Source organism: Oncorhynchus masou, chromosome 13 (genome assembly GCF_036934945.1).
Source record: "Oncorhynchus masou masou isolate Uvic2021 chromosome 13, UVic_Omas_1.1, whole genome shotgun sequence".
Lineage (NCBI taxonomy): Eukaryota > Metazoa > Chordata > Actinopteri > Salmoniformes > Salmonidae > Oncorhynchus > Oncorhynchus masou.
In genome coordinates this window covers 83,812,576-83,834,090 of record NC_088224.1, presented here as the reverse complement: position 1 = coordinate 83,834,090, position 21,515 = coordinate 83,812,576, and the positions used below count along the sequence as shown (strand labels likewise).

The following is a 21,515-nucleotide window of genomic DNA, read 5'->3' as shown; positions in this document are numbered from 1 at the left end:
ATTTTCTGTGTGATGGGGGGCTAGGGTCAGTCTGTTATATCTGGTGGAATTCTCCTGTCTTATCTGGTGTCTTGTGTGAATTTAAGTATGCTTTGTCTAATTCTCTCTCTCCCGGAGGACCTGAGCCCTAGGATCATGCCTCAGGTCTACCTGGCTGTCCCCAGTCCATCTGGTCGTGCTGCTGCTCCAGTTTCAACTGTTCTGCCTACGGCTATGAATCCATGGCCTGTTCACCGGACATGCTACCTTGTCCCGGACCTGCTGTTTCCGACTCTCTCTCTACCGCACCTGTTGTCCCGACCTCTGAATGCTCGGCTATGAAAAGCCAACTGACATTTACTCCTGAGGTACTGACCTGTTTCACCCTCTACAACAACTGTGATTATTATTTGATCCTCCTGGTCATCTATGAACATTTGAACATCTTGAAGAACAATCTGGCCTTAATGGCCATGTCATTTTATAATCTCTACCTGCCCATCCCTCAGAGCCTGGTTCCTTTCTAGGTTTCTTCTTTGGTTCCTGCCTTTGAAGGGAGTTTTTCCTAACCACTGTGCTTCTACATCTGCATCGCTTGCTAATTTGGGGTTTTAGGCTTTTAGGTTTGTGACATCTGCTTTTGAAATAAGGGCTTTTGAAATACATTTGTTTGATTGATATAATAAGATGTTCAGGATATGATAAGATGACAGGATATGGCTCTCTCAACAACTCCCCCGTAAGCATTCCTGTCTCTTTTATAGATGTTACATCCTTGTATTGCTACTGCTGTATCATCAAATGAATTATTAATGTGAGTCTCAGAAATGGCTAATATATGAATGTTATCTGATTTGAGCAAGTTACTAATTTAATTAACCTTATTCCTAAGGCTACATATATTAATATGGCAAACAAAGCAAAAATAATAGTTAATATATGAATTAAAACTTTTCAAAAGAACAAACTTTCTACAACAAACCAAGCCCTCCCTCGTTCTGCATCCCCCCGGAAATGGCCTGATATTCACATCACAAAGGCAGGTCTAATGATTCTGAAGTGGAATAATATTATTAGGCTCTTGTATGGTATTGGCCACAGCAGACTGGAGCAGAGGTTGCCTCTATCTAAATGAAAACAGACAGTAAGCACTGCCAGCTCAGTGGTCTGTAGATGTGTGTAAAATGGAAGGCTTTTTCAAGGGCTACACCATCATTACATCAGCTTCCTTCTGACTCGTCTAACTACTCCTGCATGTCTGCAGAAGCAGGCCAAACTGGTTAATTTACTAGTGTTGATGGTACAACTCAGATAAACATGGTGTGTGTCTACCATGAGGATGAGTGGAGGCACTCTGTCGCTATTTATTTTGTTCTGGTTAGACCAGTGAAGGAGGGAGAGGAAGGGCAGGCGGGAGGGAGTGAGAGGAAGGAGAGAGGGAGGGCAGGAGGGAAGGTACGGAGAGAGGGAGTTACATTCCTGAAGTCTAAGCAGATTGGCGTAATTCTGCTGTATAATGTAAACACGGTAGGGACAGACTGGCACAATGGTTCAAGGGAGAGATGGAGGAGTAGGGTAGAGATGGGGAGAGGATAGAGATGTGGTTTGTGTAAACAATAAGTGGTGTCAGAGTATCCAGACCAGACTGCTCTCTGCTCTCCCAATACACATGGAAACTATATCTGCTGATTGGAGGCAGTAAATTTTCTGTTCTCTTCTCCTTTCCCATCTTCCCCATCTCTTAAATTCTCCCAGGCAAGTTGATTGCAATAGAGACAACGGTGGAAGAAATGGCATTGTAAAACACAGTGGATCTACACATACAGTAAAATGTCCTTAGCATGGATACGACTGGTTCCTTGGTGATAGCAGATTTACCAATAATAATGGTCTCTTCACTCAGTAGAGTGGCTCAGCATAAATCTGTGGTGAGACTGATATCTGCTGGTGAACACTGATACTGCAATTTGGTGTTGGGGAGTTATACCAATAACAAGGGTTGGGAGTAACTGATTACATGTAATTAGTTACATGTAATCTGATTACAGAAAACAAACTGTAATCAGATACTTTACCACCAGAAATATTGTGTAATCAGATTAGATGCTTTTGAAAGAATAGATTACTTTTAAATTCAGAAAGGATGTTTGCGAAAAAATACATTGATACCTTTGTGTTCTCGATGACATTCAATTCAGCATTGATAAGTGGCGCAGTGTAAGTTTGTTCCACCTGATCGAGTCAGAGACCCCTATGATGACAGACCAAATTTATTTGATGGATCCTTTTTGCCTTCTATTGGAAGAGTGTCAAACTCATTCCGTGGAGGGCCTAGTGTTACGCATAGTGGAACAGGGGAACCCAAGAGCAGACTCAGACGAGGAGATTGGGATAAAGTATTCAAGGTATTTATTAACACACAGGGGGAAGGTGAAGTGCAGGCCAGGTGAAGCTCGGGCGGTTTGTAGGAAACCAGGTGCGGAGGCTGAGAGGGGTTGGAACAGGGTCAGCAGGTCCGGAGGGGAATCCAAGGGAGCAGTAGAGTGGGGAATCCAGGACAGAGAAGCAGGATGAGGAGACATGGGACTGGGGACAGGAACCAGAGTCAGATCAGTCAGAACTGTAGAGGAGAGGAAACCAGAATCAGGCAAGGGAAAACAGGCACAACAGGATCTAAACAGCTAGAAACATAGACTGACTGAGCAGAGATTACGATCTGACAGCGTGGAAGTGGCAGGGCTGAGTATTTGTAGAGGTCTTGATTATGGAATGGGTTGCAGCTGGTGGGGATCTGCTCTGACTCCAGGACACCTGTCCCTGCCCACACAATCACACACGCACACACACACACACACACACACACACACACACACACACACACACACACACACACACACACACACACACACACACACACACACACACACACACACACACACACACACACACACACACACACACACACACACAGAGAGAGGGAGAGAGCACTGGCGGAGTGGAGGCAGGTCAATGAGACACAGGATGAGCAGTAGAGGGTGTGGCAGGAGCAGATGTAACACATCGTGTCGGTAGGTTTTAGTTTTTTTCCCCCCTTTCAATAAAAACCTAGACAACCAGATGTGGTGTTCCTTACTAAATAGTGACCTTAATTCATCAATCAAGTACTGTACAAGGGAGGAGCAAAAACCCACATTCACTCTGCCCTCCGTGGCATGAGTTTGACACGTCTTCTAATGCCTCTTAAGGGGAAAGTAATCCAAATGTAACTGAAAGTAATCAGATTACGTTACTGAGTTTGGGCAATCCAAAAGTTATATAACTGATTTTGAAAATTGAAATGATTTATACAATTCAACAAATTTTGTCAACAGCGTTGTCACTTTAATTATATCGAAGCAGAGAAAATAGAATATGCACTAGTATGAAGTCGAAAGACATAATTTAACATAATTTAACACAAATAACTTATTCATAACTTCAAAAGTATTTTACATGAGACATGAGAACAACTTAACATGTCATAAATATGTAGCATACAAAGATTCACCTTTTTTTTAAATCCTGAAATAATCAGTAAACATTTTTTTATTCATCATCCACCTTTTGCTGTCTCACTGAACAACCAGCACATGTTATGTAGTTCCTTAAAACCAGTTCATACAGCAGTAACATGTGGGGTTGGCGCAGTCTTACTGGTAGATGCAGGTATAGAAACTGGAATAGAGAGGCAGACAATGAAAAACTCCCCAGAAGGCAGGAACCTAGGAAAAACCTTGAGAGGAACCAAGCCCCAAGTCGAGACCATGCCTGTACTGCGTAAACTGTGGTTAATACACAGATAGCTTCACAGTTACACAGTTTACAATTGCACATGAGTCAGTTGAATACAGTCAACCCCTGGTAAGTGCACATTAGATACGTGTAGACTCTGTTTAAGTGCAGTGCAGGTTATTCATCCTAATCCACATGTGTATTGACTTTAACACATTTCCCTGGATAACTCCATGCCTTACAATAGTGCACACATTGAGGACAGTCATTGCATGTCTAGTTCTTCATTGGAACTCAGTCATTTGAACACACTGGTTAAATATTTATACAACTCCCAGTCTTTCTCAAAATCATGAAAACACCTCTCATGTCCAGCCTGTCCTCCAGTGTGGAGAGGAAAGTTAACCTCATTTTCAACGACGCCAAGTCCAGGCAATATGTAGGTCAATATGTCAGTGACCTTCCCCTGGTCCCATCAGAAGACAGCACTTCATATTTAAATATCATAGATATCATATCAATAAAATAACCTTCCATATTCTGGGTTCCAAGTGTACAACGTTACAGACTCCAAGTTCCATTAAGAATCTAGGTTCCTACAGGTGAGCTGTACTCTTCTGTGAAGAAGGAAGAAAGAGAAGAGAGGAATGAAAAAAGAGAGGAATGAAAAGGTAGATTTTACCAAAACAAACATTTTGAACTGTTTGACCAGGTCAGCTGCCGAGGTTATATAAACCAATGTCAAGTTTTTGATCTGGTCTTTGTCTTCTGAGTTTGAGTGAAACAATGAAACATACTCACTCAGCTGGCCTTGCTGCTTCCTCCCCATCTGGAAACACAGGATGTATTTATACATGTTGTATTATTGATAATACCTTTATTTTAACAGGGAAGACACATTTTACATACACTCTCTGAATATACAACATAAATATACACATTATACCTAAACTATATATATACACTACTGGTCAAACATTTTAGAAAACCTACTCATTCAAGGGTTTTACTTTATTTAAAAAAAAACATTGTAGAATAATAGTGAAGACATCAAAACTATGAAATAACACTGATGGAATCAAGTAGTAACAAAAATATGTTAAACAAATCCAAATGCATTTGAGATTTGAGAATATTTGCTTTGATAACAGCTTTGCACACTCTTGGTATTCTCTCAACCGGCTTCATGAAGTAGTCACCTGGAATGCATTTCAATTAACAGGTGTACCTTGTTAAAAGTTAATTTGTGGAATTTCTTTCCTTCTTAATGCGTTTGAGCCAATCAGTTGTGTTGTGACAAGGTAGGGGTGGTATACAGATGATGGCCGTATTTGGTAAAATACCAATAACATATTTTGGCAAGAACAGCTCAAATAAGCAAAGAGAAATGACAGTCCATCATTACTTCAAGACATGAAGGTCAGCCAATCTGGAATAGTTCAAGAACTTTTGAAAGTTTCTTCAAGTGCAGTCGCAAAAACCATCAACCGCTATGGTGAAACTGGCTCTCATGAGGACCGCCACAGGAATGGAAGTCCCAGAGTTCCCTCTGCTGCAGTGGATAAGTTCGTTTGAGTTACCAGCCTCAGAAATTGCAGCCCAGATAATTGGTTCATAGAGTTCAAGTAACAGACACATCTCAACATCAACTGTTCAGAGGAGACTGCGTGAATCATGCCTTCATGGTCAAATTGCTGCAAGGAAAATACTACTAAAGAACACCAATAATAAGAAGAGACTTGCTTGGGCCAAGAAACACGAGCAATGGACATTAGACCGATGGAAATCTGTCATTTGGTCTGAGGAGTCCATATTTGTGATTCTTGGTTCCAACTGCTGTGTCTTTGCTGTGTCTATGCAGAGTATGTGAACGAGTGATCTCTGCATGTGTGGTTCACACTGTGATGCATGGAGGAAGGAGTGTGATCGTTTGGGGGTGCTTTGCTGGTGACACTGTCTGTGATTTATTTAGAATTCAAGGCACACTTAACCAGCATGGCTACTACAGAATTCTGAGGCAATGCGTTGACCCAACTGCGCTTAATGGGACTATCATTTTGTTTTCAATTGGACAATGACCCAACACACCTCCAGGCTGTGTAAGGGCTATTTTACCAAGAAGGAGAGTGATGGGGTGCTGCATCAGATGACCTGGCCTCCACAATCACCTGACCTCAATCGAAATGAGATGGTTTGGGATGAGTTGAACCGCCGATTGAAGGAAAAGCATCCAACAAGTGTTCAGCATACATATGTGGGAACTCCTTCAAGACTGTGGGAAAAGCATTCCAGGTGAAGCTGGTTGAGATAATGCCAAGATTGAGCAAAGCTGTCAAAGGAGAAGGGTGGCTACTTTTAAGAATCTAAAATCTAAAATATATTTGGATTTGTTTAACACTTTTTTGGGTACTACATGATTCCATATATGTTATTTCATAGTTTTAAAAATAAAGAAAAGCCCTTGAATGAGTAGGTGTGTCCAAACCTTTGACTGGTACTATATATATATATATATATATATATATAACACAGTCATGGGAAGCACAAATAAATAAATAAAACATCACAAATCACCCAGAAAAACAGTTAAATTACTTCACAAATACATCCCCAATCAATACTTTAAGTTGCCCAAACTGTATCAGAACATCAAGATGAAATGTATTTAGAATTTTTTCCAGAAATACAATTAATTAAAACTAAAAGCAGATTAGAGCAGATTGGTGGAGACCTTAGGAACCTCAAGAGTAAACTAATCCTGTGAGTGGATTAGGCAACTCAAGTATCTATACTCCAACAGCAAATTTAGATAAGACGGAAGTTTATGATGTCAGGCCTTGTAATCAAAATGGAGTAATGTAGAGATCTGCGGGTCTTTAGCGAATACCAGCCAACCTTTTGATATAAGATGCAGTGATTAGTATCAAAACTGCCACCTGTAACAAAATGAAGGGCACTGTGGTAGATGGCATCCAAAGGTTTAAGAGTAGTAGCAGCTGTACTTTGATAAATAATATCAGCATTATCAAGAACAGATAAAATGGTTGTCTGAATAATCTGCTTCCTACTGCTTAGAGAAAGGCACAACCTGTTTCTGTAGAAAAATATTTAAACTTTAAATCTTATCTATATGTTTTTTAAAGGTCAAAATCATATAAATACAGTTCCCAATTATTTATATGCTGGATTCCGTTCGGTTGGAGAACCATACTTTATTGTGTTTTGCCTGTATTAAGCACAAGTTTTAAATCAGCAATGGATTCCTGCATAGCTCTAAAATCTGATTCTTGTTGTGACGTAGCCAGTCAGGGAAGTAGCATACATATGACTATCATCCGCATATACCCACATACTTCTGCTGCGGCAGCGTAGCCTAGTGGTTAGAGCGTTGGACAAGTAACTAGAAAGGTTGCAAGATCAGATCCCTGAGCTAACAAGGTGAAAATCTGTCATTCTGCTCCTGAACAAGGCAGTTAACTCACTGTATCCTAGGCCATCATTGAAAATAAGAACATTTTCTGAACTGACTTGCCTTGTTAAATAGATGTAGTTAACAGATTGACTAATGGTGTTTATGTAAATACTCAAGAGAACAGGTCCCAAAATCAACCACTGTGGTACACCTTTAAGAAGTTCAGACTTAACCCCATCAATCACGTTGGCCTGAGTTTTGTCACTAAGGAAACCATGAACAGGCGTCAGAGCTTAGACCTAATGAGGACAACTTATTCAATAAAATGGCATGAACAACAGTATCAACATCTTTTGACAGGTCCACAAACAAAGCAGCACATTTCATTTTAGTGTCTAAAGCACAGACAAGATTATTAAAAACGAACGTGGTTGCTGTAAGGCCTAAACCCTGATTGGTTTACATTCAGAATACATTTCTCAGATAAAAAAAGCAATGGGATGATGTATAGTAGGTATTTCTATTTTATCTGTCCCATTTCCAAGGGCCAATACTGTGTTTTTACACTATTGTAGGTGAGTTACCTTGATCAACTCTGGCTGTCTGAGCCTTCCTTTCCTTGAAGACAAACAGCCCAGCCAGCAGGAAACACAGCAGAGCAACAGCACCAGCCACAACGGCAGAGGTCACATAAACATCAGGAGAGCCTGTCTGAGGCCAGCCTATAGTAGATTAAGAGAATAATATGTTGATTTTCATTTTTAATTCCTTGACATAAATTTATATTATTATAAATTACACATTTCAAGGAAATCCACACGAAAACAATATTTTGGTATTTGTTTCATTAGTCCATTGTTGACATAACTTATGGTCTTGTTTACATGCTGCTGTGCAGTTTGTTTCTTTGCTACCTGCCAACTTTACATTTTTTACTTTTTAATTACCGTTTTATATTTTTCCCTCGCTCTAATTTTTAATTCAAGTTTTTAACCCCGTACATGTTTCCACACGACCTCCACCAGCCGAAGCTAAGTGGTGACATTAACATTATGCCTTCTAATTGTCGTCGCTGTACTCCTAATATACAGGAGAACGAACGCCTTATGGCAAGGATAGCCATGCTGCATGCCCACCTTCAGACGTAATCGTTAGGCAAGGGTCATTTCAGTGTTGTAAAGGATAAAACAGCGTCTAATCCACCAATAAGTACAGATAGTAGTATAAATCGCCTCGCACAGTCCGCACAGCAAATTGAACACCCTAGTCATTGGCGACTCCATTAACCGTAGTATTAGACTGAAAAATGATCATCCAGTGATCATACACTGTTTACCAGGGGGCAGGGCTACCGACGAAAGGGCTAATATGAAGATTGTGCTGACTAAGGCTAAACCTGGCGAGAGTAGAGTATAGAGATATTTTTATCCACGTCGGTACCAACAATGTTAGGGTGAAACAGTCAGAGGTCACCAAGCGCAACATTAGACCGTAGAAATCAGCTAGAAAGACGTGTTACAACTGCGACCTGACCAAGATAAAGCATAGCAGTGTGAATAGACATCAACACAGAGTTACACATGGAGTAAACAATAAACAAGCCAATAACACAGTAGAAAAAAAGAGTCTATATACATTGTGTGCAAAAGGCATGAGGAGGTAGGCAATAAATAGGCCATAGGAGCGAATAATTACAATTTAGCAGATTAACACTGGAGTGATAAATGATCAGATGATCATGTGCAAGTAGAGATATTGGTGTGCAAAAGAGCAGAAAAGTAAATAAAAAGAGTATGGGGATGAGGTAGGTAAGTTGGGTGGGCTATTTACAGATGGACTATGTACAGCTGCAGCGATCGGAAAGCTGCTCAGATAGCAGATGTTTAAAGTTGGTGAGGGTAGTCTCCAACTTCAGTGATTTTTGCAATTTGTTCCAGTCACAGGCAGCAGAGAACTGGAAGGGAAGGCGGCCAAATGAAGTGTTGGCTTTAGGGATGATCAGTGAGATACACCTGCTGGAGCGCGTGCTACTGGTGGGTGTTGCCATCGTGACAAGTGAACTGAGATAAGGCGGAGCTTTACCTCGCATGGACTTGTAGATGACCTGGAGCCAGTGGGTCTGGCGACGAATATGTAGCGAGGGCCAGCCGACTAGAGCATACAGGTCGCAGTGATGGGTGCTATAAGGTGCTTTAATAACAAAACGGATGGTACTGTGATAAACTGCATCCAGTTTGCGGAGTAGAGTATTGGAAGCTATTTTGTAGATGACATCGCCGAAGTCGAGGATCAGTAGCATAGTCAGTTTTACTAGGGTAAATTTGGAGGCGTGAGTGAAGGAGGATTTGTTGCGAAATAGAAAGCTGACTGTAGATTTGATTTTGGATTGGAGATGTTTGATATGAGTCTGGAAGGAGAGTTTACAGTCTAGCCAGACACCTAGGTACTTATAGATGTCCACATATTCTAGGTCTGAACCATACAGGGTGGTGATGCTAGTCGGGCGTGCTTGTGCAGGCAGCGAACGCTTGAAAAACATGCATTTGGTTTTGCTAGCGTTTAAGAGCAGTTGGAGGCCACGGAAGGAGTGTTGTATGGCATTGAATCTTGTTTGGAGGTTAGATAGCACAGTGTCCAAGGAAGGGCCAGAGGTTTACAGAATGGTGTCGTCTGCGTAGAGGTGGATCAGGGAATCGCCCGCAGCAAGAGCAACATCATTGATATATACAGAGAAAATAGTCGGCCCGAGAATTGAACCCTGTGTTACCCCCACAGAGACTGCTAGAGGACCGGACAACATGTCCTCCGATTTGACACACTGAACTCTGTCTGCAAAGTAATTGGTGAACCAGGCAAGGCTGTCATTAGAAAAACCGAGGCTACTGAGTCTTCCGATAAGAAAATGGTGATTGACAGAGTCGAAAGCTTTGGCCAGGTCGATGAAGACAGCTACACAGTACTGTCTTTTATCGATGGTGGTTATGATAGATGATTAGTACCTTGAGCGTGGCTGAGGTGCACCCGTGACCAGCTCGGAAACTGGATTGCACAGCAGAGAAGGTACGGTGGGATTCGAGATGGTCAGTGATCTGTTTGTTGGCTTTCAAAGACCTGAGATAGGCAGGGAAAGATGGATATAAGTCTGTAACAGTTTGGGTCCAGGGTGTCTCCCCCTTTGAAGAGGGGGATGACCACGGCAGCTTTCCAATCCTTGGAGATCTCAGACGATACGAAAGAGAGGTTGAACAGGCTGGTAATAGGGGTTGCGACAATGGCGGCGGATAGTTTCAGAAATAGTGTTCAGATTGTCAAGCCCAGCTGATTTGTATGGGTCCAGATTTGGCAGCTCTTTAAGAACTTCTGCTATCCGGATTTGGGTAAAGGAGAAGCTGGGGAGGCTTGCGCGAGGACCTGCGGGGGGGGCGGAGCTGTTGGCCGAGGTTGGAGTAGACAGGAGGAAGGCTTGGCCAGCCGTTGAGAAATGCTTGTTGAAGTTTTCGATAATCATGGATTTATCGGTGGTGACCTTGTTACCTAGCCTCAGTGCAGTGAACGGCTGGGAGGAGGTGTTCTTGTGCTCTTGAACTTTTGGGAGTTAGAGCTACAGGATGCAAATTTCTGCTTGAAAAAGCTGGCCTTTGCATTCCTGACTGACTGTGTGTATTGGTTCCTGACTTCCCTGAACAGTTGCATATCGCGGGGACTATTCAATACTATTGCAGTCCGCCACAGGATGTTTTTGTGCTGGTTGAGGGCAGTCAGGTCTGAAGTGAACCAAGGGCTATATCTGTTCTTAGTTCTGCATTTTTTGAACGGAGCATGCTTATCTAAGTTGGTGAGGAAGTTACTTTTAAAGAATGACCAGGCATCCTCAACTGACGGGATGAGGTCAATATCCTTCCAGGATACCCGGGCCAGGTCGATTAGAAAGGCCATACTCGCAGAAGTGTTTTAGGGAGTGTTTGACAGTAATGAGGGGTGGTCGTTTGACCGCGGACCCATAGCGGATACAGGAAATGAGGCAGTGATCGCTGAGGTCCTGATTGAAAACAGCAGGGGTGTATTTGGAGGGCAAGTTGGTCAGGATAATGTCTATGAGGGTGCACATGTTTACAGATTTAGGGTTGTACCTGGTGGGTTCCTTGATGATTTGTGTGAGATTGATGGCATCTCGCTTAGATTGTAGGACTGCCGGGGTGTTAAGCATATCCCAGTTTAGGTCACATAACAGAACAAACTCTGAAGCTAGATGGGGCCGATCAATTCAAAAATGGTGTCCAGGGCACAGCTGGGAGCTGAGGGGGGTCAGTAGCAGGCGGCAACAGTGAGAGAATTATTTCTGGAGAGATTCATTTTTAAAATTAGAAGTTCGAGCTGTTTGGATATGGACCTGGAAAGTATGAAATTACTTTGCAGGCTAACTCCTCCCCCTTTGGCAGTTCTATCTTGACGGAAAATGTTATAGTTGGGTATGGAAATCTTTTGGTGGCCTTCCTAAGCCAGGATTCAGACACGGCAAGGACATCAGGGTTGGCAGAGTGTGCAAAGCAGTGAGTAAAACACACTTAGGGAGGAGGCTTCTGATGTTGACATGCATGAATCCAAGGCTTTTTCGATCACAGAAGTCAACAAATGACGGTGCCTGAAGACATGCAGGGCCTGGGTTTACCTCCACATCACCCGAGGAACAGAGGAGGAGTAGGATGAGGGTGCGGCTAAAGGCTATCATATCTGGTCGCCTAGAGCTTTGGGGACAAAGAATAAGAGTAGCAGATTTCTGGGCGTGGTAGAATATATTCAGGGCATAATGTGCAGACAGGGGTATGGTGGGGTGTGGGTACAGCGGAGGTAAGCCCAGGCACTGGGTGATGATAAGATATGTTGTATCTCTGGACATGCTGGTTATAATGGGTGAGGTCACCGCATGTGTGGGAGGTGGTACAAAGGAGGTATCAGAGGTATGAAGAGTGGGACTCGGGGCTCCATTGTAAACTAAAACAATGATAACTAACCTGAACAACAGTATACAAGGCATATTGACATTTGAGAGAGACATACAGCGAGGCATAAAGTAATCGCAGGTGTTGATTGGGAGAGCTACCTAAAACAACAGGTGAGACAACAACAGCTAATCAGCTAACACAACAACAGCAGGTAAAATAGCGATGACTAGGCAGAGAGGGTCGGATTAACTACCCACAGAGCCTGAGTTGGCGGCTGGGGTCGACAGGTAAAAAATAAATAAACAAAATGGAGTACCGTGATTAATGGACAGTCCAGCAGACATCAGCTATGTAGCCAAGTGATCATAGTGTCCAGGGGGTAGCAGTAGATGGAACAGGGAATCCGCCACTACGTTAGCATGTGTGCGACACAGCGTTTAAAGTTAGTAGCCCTGGGCTAGTAGGAGCGTCTGCTCCGACGGAGGCCGGTTGAAGGCACAGCGGATGGAGTATTCGTCGGCAGACCAGTCGTGGTGGTGCAGCGTGGCGCCGTGTCGACAGAGAATCCAAGCCAGATGGTGAAAGAGGTACTGTAGAATTTAGTTTACAAGCCGGGAGATGCGCCCGGCTCACGGCTAACTGGTGCTAGCTTCGTGGCAGTGGCGTTAGCCACTATAGCCAATCGGTAGCAGCGTTGATCCGGTGCCAAGGTCCAGAGTTTACAGCAAAGATCCGGTGGAGTATTGGGCTCTAGCCGTGTATGAGTAGGGTTCGGGTGAACATCTGAGTAGGCCGGGAGGTGGGCCTCAGGGATAGCTTCGGTACTGGGTGCCACGGTGAGTGCAAGCTAGCTGTGAAGATCAGAAGTAGTGGTTGTGGCGTTGTTGTGGAGAGACAGTCCGATACTGGTAGACTGTCAAATATTATCCAGGCTAAAAACAGGGCTGGTATCTGTGCAGAAGGCAAAAGCCGCTAGCAGTGGCTAACAATGACTAAAAAATCGAAAAGACATTGAAAAAAATGTGATATATATACAAAAAATACGAAAAATACAAAAGTACACGAGAGGATGAACAAAAACTCGTCTTCACTGCTACGCCATCTTGGAATGCTATGAAAACCCAACTGAAATTTACTTCTGAGGTGCTGACTTGTTGCACCCTCCACAACCACTGTGATTATTATTATCTGACCATGATGGTCATCTATGAACATTTGAACATCTTGGCATTGTTCTGTTCTAATGTCCACCCGGCACAGTCAGAAGAGGACTGGCCACCCCTCATAGTGGGGCGGCAGGGTAGTGTGCTAGTGGTTAGAGCGTTGGACTAGTAACCAAAAGGTTGCAAGTTCAAATCCCTGAGCTGACAAGGTACAAATCTGTCATTCTGCCCCTGGACAGGCAGTTAAGCCACTGTTCCTAGGCCGTCATTGAAAATAAGAATTTGCTCTTAACTGACTTGCCTAGTAAAGGTAGTTCCTCTGACCTTTCTAGGGAGTTTTTCGTAGCCACGGTGCATCTGCATTGCTTGGGGTTTTTGGCTGGGTTTCTGTACAGCACTTTGTGACATCGGCTGATTTGACTTGTCAGCAATCAAGTTTCCAAGTTATGTAACTTTCAAAACACAGAAGTCATTTTGCATCGTACATTATATGATGTAAGATGCATCATAAGGGGATGACTTCTGTACTTGAGATTTTTTGTGGACTTTTCCTTTAAGCACAAAGTGATAGAGACACACTGTCTCAGTACTCACAGACAGTGTGTTCCTGTGAAAGGGCACCCCCTACAGCACAGCTGAGGTTCAGCCAGGGTCCGGAGGAGCAGTTGACGGATATGGAACTGAAGACAGAGAACAGCATAGAGACCGGGTCTGTCACATCACTACTGTTCACTACTCTCCAGTGGCTCTGGTTCAGAGGAGGCTTTGGGCTCCACTCAATGTCCCTACGAGGGTAACCACTGTCGGAGGAACACGTCACCAAGCAACTGACGTTGTCACAGGTCACCGTTACAATGGGGATGCTGTAGTTGGCTGTAGAAGGGGAGAGAAATAGAGATAAAGAGGGAGGAGAGGAGAAACAAAAGAGAAAATGCTGTTTTGGACCAATAGGAAGGGATTTCATGTTCTCTTAGTTTTAATTCCTGAAAACACAAGGGGCAAATAAACACTCTCTCTCTCTCAGAGCTGAGCGACAGCCTGTCTAAGTCATAGCCAAAACAGCAAGTTCTCTCTCTCTCAGAGCTGAGAGACAGTCTGTCTAAGTGATAGCCAAAACAGCAAGTTCTCTCTCTCTCAGAGCTGAGAGACAGTCTGTCTAAGTGATAGCCAAAACAGCAAGTTCTCTCTCTCTCAGAGCTGAGAGACAGTCTGTCTAAGTGATAGCCAAAACAGCAAGTTCTCTCTCTCAGAGCTGAGAGACAGTCTGTCTAAGTGATAGCCAATTTACAGCTTTCTTTTTGTATTTTATTTTCTGTGAATATATCTATGGTTTGGGCTATTACAAGCACACATCTGACAGAAAACAATGATGTTCTCTTTCATCCAGAAAGCCATGTTTCACATGTGGGAGAATAAAATAGAAAAATGAATTAAACACAAACAAGGAAAGAGAGTTTGAACTGAGGTAATGTTACCTGTCACATAGAGCTGTATGTTCTCCTGCTTCTTCTTGGTTTGGTATTGAACGTGACACTCGTACAGCCCCTCATCTGACGGCAATATACTCCACAGCTTCATTGTTCGCTGGCTGGGGTCTACATGTGTACGGTTAGCGTACTCCTTAGGGTCTAACCGCTTACTCGTATGGTAGCCATTAATGAACCGGGGATTATTTCCATTGGAACCAGGTCTCTGTACGTACATGAAGACCAGATGGTTCTCACAGAGGTCTGAGGTACAGGGGATAGTCACAGCCCCGCCCACCTCTCCTATCACCATGGTGACATCTGAGAGAGAGGGAGAGAGGTCACGGGAGGCATATGCCAGAGAGTTAGGTTGTGGGGTTGTGTGGGTGTGAGGGTAGACATTAGGCAGGGTCTTTTTTTGGTGACTTCTGTATTTTAGTTTTCACTTCCCAATCTAGCTGCCACTTTTGCCCTTTTCTCTCATTTGTCTGGTAGATTCCCTTCTACTGAATAGAATACATAATGGTTCAGATACTCTTACTACAAATCAAATTGTACAGAGACAACATACACAAATACACACATACACTGAGTCTACAAAACATTAAGGACACCTTTCTAATATTGAGTTGCCATCAGAACAGCCTCAATTCGTCGGGGCATGAACTCGACAAAGTGTCGAAAGCATTCCACAGGGATGATGGCCCATGTTGACTCTAATGCTTCCCACAGTTGTGTCAGTTAGGCTGGATGTCCTTTGGGTGGTGGACCATTCTTGATACACACTGGAAATTGTTGAGCACGAAAATCCCAGGAGCGTTGCAGTTCTTGACAAAAACTGGCACCTACTACCATACCTCTGTTCAAAGGCACTTAAATATTTTGTCTTCCCCATTCACCCTCTGAATGCCACACATACACAATCCATGTCTCAATTGTCTCAAGGCTTAAAAATCCTTCTTTAACCTGTCTCCTCCCATTCATCTATACTGATTGAAGTGGATTTAACAAGTGACATCAATAAGGGACATAGCTTTCACCCAGATTCACCTGGTCAGTCTATGTCATGGAAAGAACAGGTGTTCCTAATGTTTTGTGCACTCAGTGTATATGTAGACACACATTAAGGCCGGCACACACAATTTCAGCCACACATCTTCAACGGTAAAGGTATGAAAACATAAAGTCATGGCAGGTAATGGCTTGTTTGTTATGATGTCATGTTCATGTCACTTGGCTCGCCACTTACCTTTACTTTGCAGAAACGGCAGCGATACCAGGAAGAGGACACACCTGTTGGAAACCATACAACAGTACAATCAGCCAAGTACTGTTAGGTGAGGTCACTGACAGTATTCCTATTGTATAATTACAGATGAGTCATTTAATAGGATATTTCTTGTACTTATTTCCTATTAACATAAATATTACTGTCCTTTAATTATGGCCACAAAATCCTCTAAGTATGAGACTCCAGCTTTCAGGAAGGTATACTGTACCTGGAAAGCTATAGCACTCAGAAAACAGAAATGATTTCCATTTAATTGGAGACCCACAGCAGCATGCTGTCTATCAGATACCATCACCACACACACACACACACCAATGTAAACAAAGGTGTGAAGAATGGTGACTCTCGATAGTGGATAGCAATACAGGTGTATGTAAATCAAATTCTATGCAAATAACGCAGGTTTAGAGATATAGCTCAGGCACAATCCCGCCATATTAATAATGAACACACAGTATAATAATTGAGCAGATCTTACCGAAGTAGCCATTGCACACTCATCCCATAGACCTGTTGAAAACAGACACATTAGATCAAACAGCAGCACTCACAACCAATGATCAGCTTTCATACGATCACATTTATATCATGAGGAACCCATTCATAAATGACGCAGAGTTTGCTTATTAATCCTCAGCTAATATGGTGATATAAAAAAAGGTTATGAAGAAAAATCTTCATTCTATATTTATCATAAAAACAAAATGAATGGGCATTGAGAGAAATTCTGTCTCCGTGGTTACTTTGTTTTCAAATATTCAGTCAAGAAAACCCTAAGGGAAATCTCAAGACAAGGGAGTTATTTCAGGAAACACATTGTTCTCTTTGGGCTACAAGTACAGTAGGTAAAAAGCACATAATGCTACTGTGTGGGTAGGCCTATACTCAATGATTCATCTCAGGGATAGGTGGTTAATGATTCATCTCAGGGATAGGTGCTTAATGATTCATCTCAGGGATAGGTGGTCAATGATTCATCTCAGGGATAGGTGGTTAATGATTCATCTCAGGGATAGGTGGTTAATGATTCATCTCAGGGATAGGTGGTTAATGATTCATCTCAGGTATAGGTGGTCAATGATTCATCTCAGGGATAGGTGGTTAATGATTCATCTCAGGGATAGGTGGTTAATGATTCATCTCAGGGATAGGTGGTTAATGATTCATCTCTGTGATAGGTGGTTAATGATTCATCTCTGTGATAGGTGGTTAATGATTAATCTCAGGGATAGGTGGTTAATGATTCATCTCAGGGATAGGTGGTTAATGATTCATCTCAGGGATATGTGGTTAATGATTCATCTCAGGGATAGGTGGTTAATGATTCATCTCAGGGATAGGTGGTTAATGATTCATCTCAGGGATAGGTGGTCAATGATTCATCTCAGGGATAGGTGGTCAATGATTCATCTCAGGGATAGGTGGTTAATGATTCATCTCAGGGATAGGTGATTAATGATTCATCTCAGGGATAGGTGGTTAATGATTCATCTCAGGGATAGGTGGTTAAGGTTAGATGTTCAGAGTTGTGGGTTTGAATGACCTAGTTGTCACGCCCTGGTCGAAATATATTATGTTTATTCTTCATTTATTCGGTCAGGCCAGGGTGTGACATGGGTTATTGTGGTGTGTTTTTGTCTTGGGGTTTTTGTGGGATGTCTAGTCTATGGCTGCCTGAGGCGGTTCTCAATCAGAGTCAGGTGATTATCGTTGTCTCTGATTGGGAACCATATTTAGGCAGCCATATTCTTTGTGTGTTTTGTGGGTGATTGTCCTTAGTGTCCTTGTTCCTGTCTCTGTGTTAGTTTACACTAGTATAGGCTGTTTCGGTTTTCATTACGTTCTTTTGTTTTTGTAGTATTTGTATTGATTCGTGTTTACATTTGTTCATTAAACATGGATCGCAATCTACACGCTGCATTTTGGTCCGACTCTCTTTCACCGCATGAAAACCGTTACACTAGTGTTAATCTGAAGAGAATCAGTCAAGCAATTCCATTACTCAGTTGTGTGTCTTTAACACATTCTTTTGCAAGTAAGGATGTTATTATGTGTTAACTACTTGAGAATAAAGACGTACAACTATTGCATCGATGGACTATGACAGGCCAGAGGGGGGTTATGTGCGGGGACAGACTGAGGGAACTACTAATTAATAAGCCAAGGGGAATCTCCAGAAGTGTAGAGCCCCATTGATATGGTATCAGCTTGAAGGATGAGTTTCATTAATACAGGTTACTGTATCATCAATAGCACAACTGTGGAAAATACAAGTGCAGTAAACGAAATATATTGCTAGGTGGTTTCGAGCCCTGAATGCTGATTGGCTGAAAGCCGTGGTTTATCACGGTAAGACAATACATGTATTTTTACTGCTCTAATTACACTGGTAACCAGTTCATTGCAGCAGTAAGTCACCTCAGGGGTTTGTGGTAGATGGCCAATATACCACAGCTAAGGGCTGTATCCAGGAACTCCGCATTGCGTTGTGCTTAAGAACAGCCCTTGGCCGTGGTAGATTGGCGCATAACAGAAGCACGTGTTTACATTCATGGTCCACTGAGCATGTTGGCAACAGTAGTCTCACACCTATAGCCATTCTGACACAGCTCATTTTATTATGATGCAGGTAGAGTGAGTCAGAAAGGAGTGGTAAGAGAAATGTGCTGAGAGGAAGTTCATGTTCAGTGTGTTACTCATATCGCAGTGAACAGGAACTCATATCCATGGACTTATGATCAAAAGTCCTATTTTTATTTAACTAGGCAACTCAGGTATAAACAAATTATTATTTACAATGACGGCCTACCCTGGCCAAACCCGGACAACGTTGGACCAATTGTGCGCCGCCCTATAGGACTCCCGATCACGGCCCAATCTGATACAGCCTTTATCAAAAGACAAGAGATTAGAACTTCAGAGAAATCTGACCATATCTAGTTTGAACTAACTGTGTGTAAATGTGTGACTTATCTACATGATTGACAATGTTTGCAAATAAGCAATTGACAAAAATATATAATGCACTGTCCATGCAACAGAATTAGTTGTATTTAAACTTTGACAGAGATAATGATAAACGTTTATTTTAAATATATCACATGAAAATATGGCTGTGTTTTCACAGGCAGCCCAATTGTACCAATAACTGGTCTTTTGGCCAATCAGATCAGATCTTTTGCCAATACATAGTCATTTTCTGTGTGTCCTTAGTCTGTTATCTATATTTCTCCAGATACTACTATCAACCCAAGAGTATAATTCAAATTTCTACAGATATTGCTAGGTTAATAACCCCGAAACACCAACAGCTTCCATTAATTTAATGATATGATTCATACTCAGAGCTGTCTCTCTGTGAGCAACACTGAATACCATCTATTCTATTGCATTGTTGAATGAAAATGCTTCACCTTAACCAGTATTGTATTCTCTAAGTAAGGCTACAACAACACTAGTACATCCACTAAAAGGCCGCCTGGAGGAGCTGTACATATTTGTAACAGTTTATAAAGCCTATAATGGTGAAATCAAGTCATTCTTACCACGTACATGCTTTGCCTTGCTTAACAGCCGTAATTGAGTGTGAAGTCGGAGAGGTTGGTGTGTGAAGTGTTCTCAGCACACTTATGCAGTTCTTCATTCCAAAGCATGATGGAGGGTGTGGTCAGGGGAAGTCGTTTCGCTTTTGTAGTTTAGTAACCTTTACTGCTACAGCAGTGTTTGTTCGTGGTTGTGTGTGTGAGTCAATGATGTATATAAACCCTGGATTGTATTGGCCATTGAGAGGGTTTGAAGCCACCGGTCGGCCATATTGGCCCTCCCTAGTAGAAATAGTCCTCCATATAAATGAATGGAATCCTACAGTATTTAAATTAAATATTTCAAGGACAAAATAACAAGTATTTAAGTATGTTTTTTTTATTATTTTTTATTTGTTTCACCTTTATTTAACCAGGTAGGCTAGTTGAGAACAAGTTCTCATTTGCAACTGCGACCTGGCCAAGATAAAGCATAGCAGTGTGAACAGACAACACAGAGTTACACATGGAGTAAACAATTAACAAGTCAATAACACAGTAGAGACATTTTTTGTAGTGGGGACAGTAGCATTATTAATTAAAAACATATACTATTTATGTTTAGCTCACATATAATTTAAAAGTATGCATTAAAGTGCAGGAGGAACGAATAAATGTCAAAAATGAATGTAGACATTAATAAATGACTTTCCATAGCTTTCAATATTTTTTTGTTTTTTTTGTTTTACGTTTGAGTAGGAGTACCAAGATGGCTGCCTGGTGGCTTCAATACAGCACCCCGTCGGTCACCTAAGGTTTATACACATCATTGTTGTGTGTGCTGAGGGGGTGGGGGTCAGGTAATGTCACAGACAATTGAGACTCTCACTTCCTTATAATTATATATCACATAAACTCTACAGTTCTCTGAATACAGTAGTTCCAACTGCAATGGTTATTCGAGAACACAACAACATTAGTGAGAAATGGAACACCGTATCCATGGTGTCCATGATGAAGAGCGATTCAGAATGGAGAATGTTTTTTGAGCCAGTGGTGTTGCTGGGACAAATGTATGCCCCTGGGGATGTCCTGGGGTTTCCTGGTTTCCTGTCCTGATGTGAAAGACAAATACATGCATGGCCTCAACATATCCTACTAATATAGGGAAACACTCTTTCACGCCACTTTGATACCGATACACGTGTTTAACAAATGTTATTGCAGATATAGCAAAATGTTTGTGCTTCTAGTTCCGTCAGTGCTGCAATATCTAACAAGTAATATCGAAAAATTTAACAACATTACCTAATACACACATCTAAGTAAATTAATGGAATTAAGAATATATAAATATATGGATGAACAATGTCACAGACTAAGATACAGCAGATAGTATAGAATACAGCATATTTAAACATATGAGATGAGTAATGCAAGATATGTATACATTATTAAAGTGGCTAGAGTTCCATTCATTAAAGTGCCAATGATTTCAGGTCTGTGTATGTAGTCAGTAGCCTCTCTGTGCTAGTGATGTCTATTTAACAGTCTCTCTGTCCCAGCTTTGATGCACCTATATAAATCAAATCAAATCAAATTGTATTTGTCACATACACATGGTTAGCAGATGTTAATGCGAGTGTAGCGAAATGCTTGTGCTTCCAGTTCCGACAATGCAGTAATAACCAACAAGTAATCTAACTAACAATTCCAAAACTAATATCTTATACACAGTGTAAGGGGATAAAGAATATGTACATAAAGATATGAATGAGTGATGGTGCAGAGCAGCATAGGCAAGATACAGTAGGTGGTATCGAGTACAGTATATACATATGAGATGAGTATGTAAACAAAGTGGCATAGTTAAAGTGGCTAGTGATACATGTATTACATAAGGATGCAGTAGATGATAGAGTACAGTATATACGTATACATATGAGATGAATAATGTAGGGTATGTAAA

The 21,515-nt window shown here is 41.9% G+C and overlaps 1 protein-coding gene across 4 annotated transcripts; it reads right to left on the bottom strand.

The window, feature by feature from the left end:
- Nucleotides 1-3,338: 3,338 nt before the first annotated feature.
- Nucleotides 3,339-19,669, bottom strand: LOC135553143 (T-lymphocyte activation antigen CD80-like). 4 transcript variants are annotated; one of them, XM_064985287.1, is made up of 9 exons: nucleotides 19,571-19,669; nucleotides 18,835-18,913; nucleotides 16,504-16,535; nucleotides 15,984-16,027; nucleotides 14,744-15,055; nucleotides 13,863-14,141; nucleotides 7,747-7,884; nucleotides 4,552-4,579; nucleotides 3,339-4,367 (listed from the first exon to the last, which is right to left on the bottom strand). In XM_064985287.1, exons 3-9 carry the CDS (start codon nucleotides 16,524-16,526, stop codon nucleotides 4,331-4,333), a joined length of 861 nt encoding a protein of 286 aa, XP_064841359.1. In that variant the 5' UTR covers nucleotides 16,527-16,535; nucleotides 18,835-18,913; nucleotides 19,571-19,669; the 3' UTR covers nucleotides 3,339-4,330. The 4 variants fall into 4 exon arrangements, with proteins under 4 accessions (XP_064841359.1, XP_064841360.1, XP_064841358.1 ...); XM_064985288.1 differs by having other exon boundaries at nucleotides 19,578-19,631; XM_064985286.1 differs by lacking the exon at nucleotides 18,835-18,913.
- Nucleotides 19,670-21,515: the final 1,846 nt, after the last annotated feature.

Excerpts from the sequence above, each read along its gene's own strand:
- LOC135553143 (XM_064985286.1), bottom strand. Across the intron at positions 15,056-15,983 it reads GCCGTTTCTGCAAAGTAAAG|ATGTCACCATGGTGATAGGA; the intron begins GTAAGTGGCGAG and ends CCTCTCTCTCAG. Across the intron at positions 7,885-13,862 it reads TTCACAGGAACACACTGTCT|GCTGGCCTCAGACAGGCTCT; the intron begins GTGAGTACTGAG and ends AATCTACTATAG.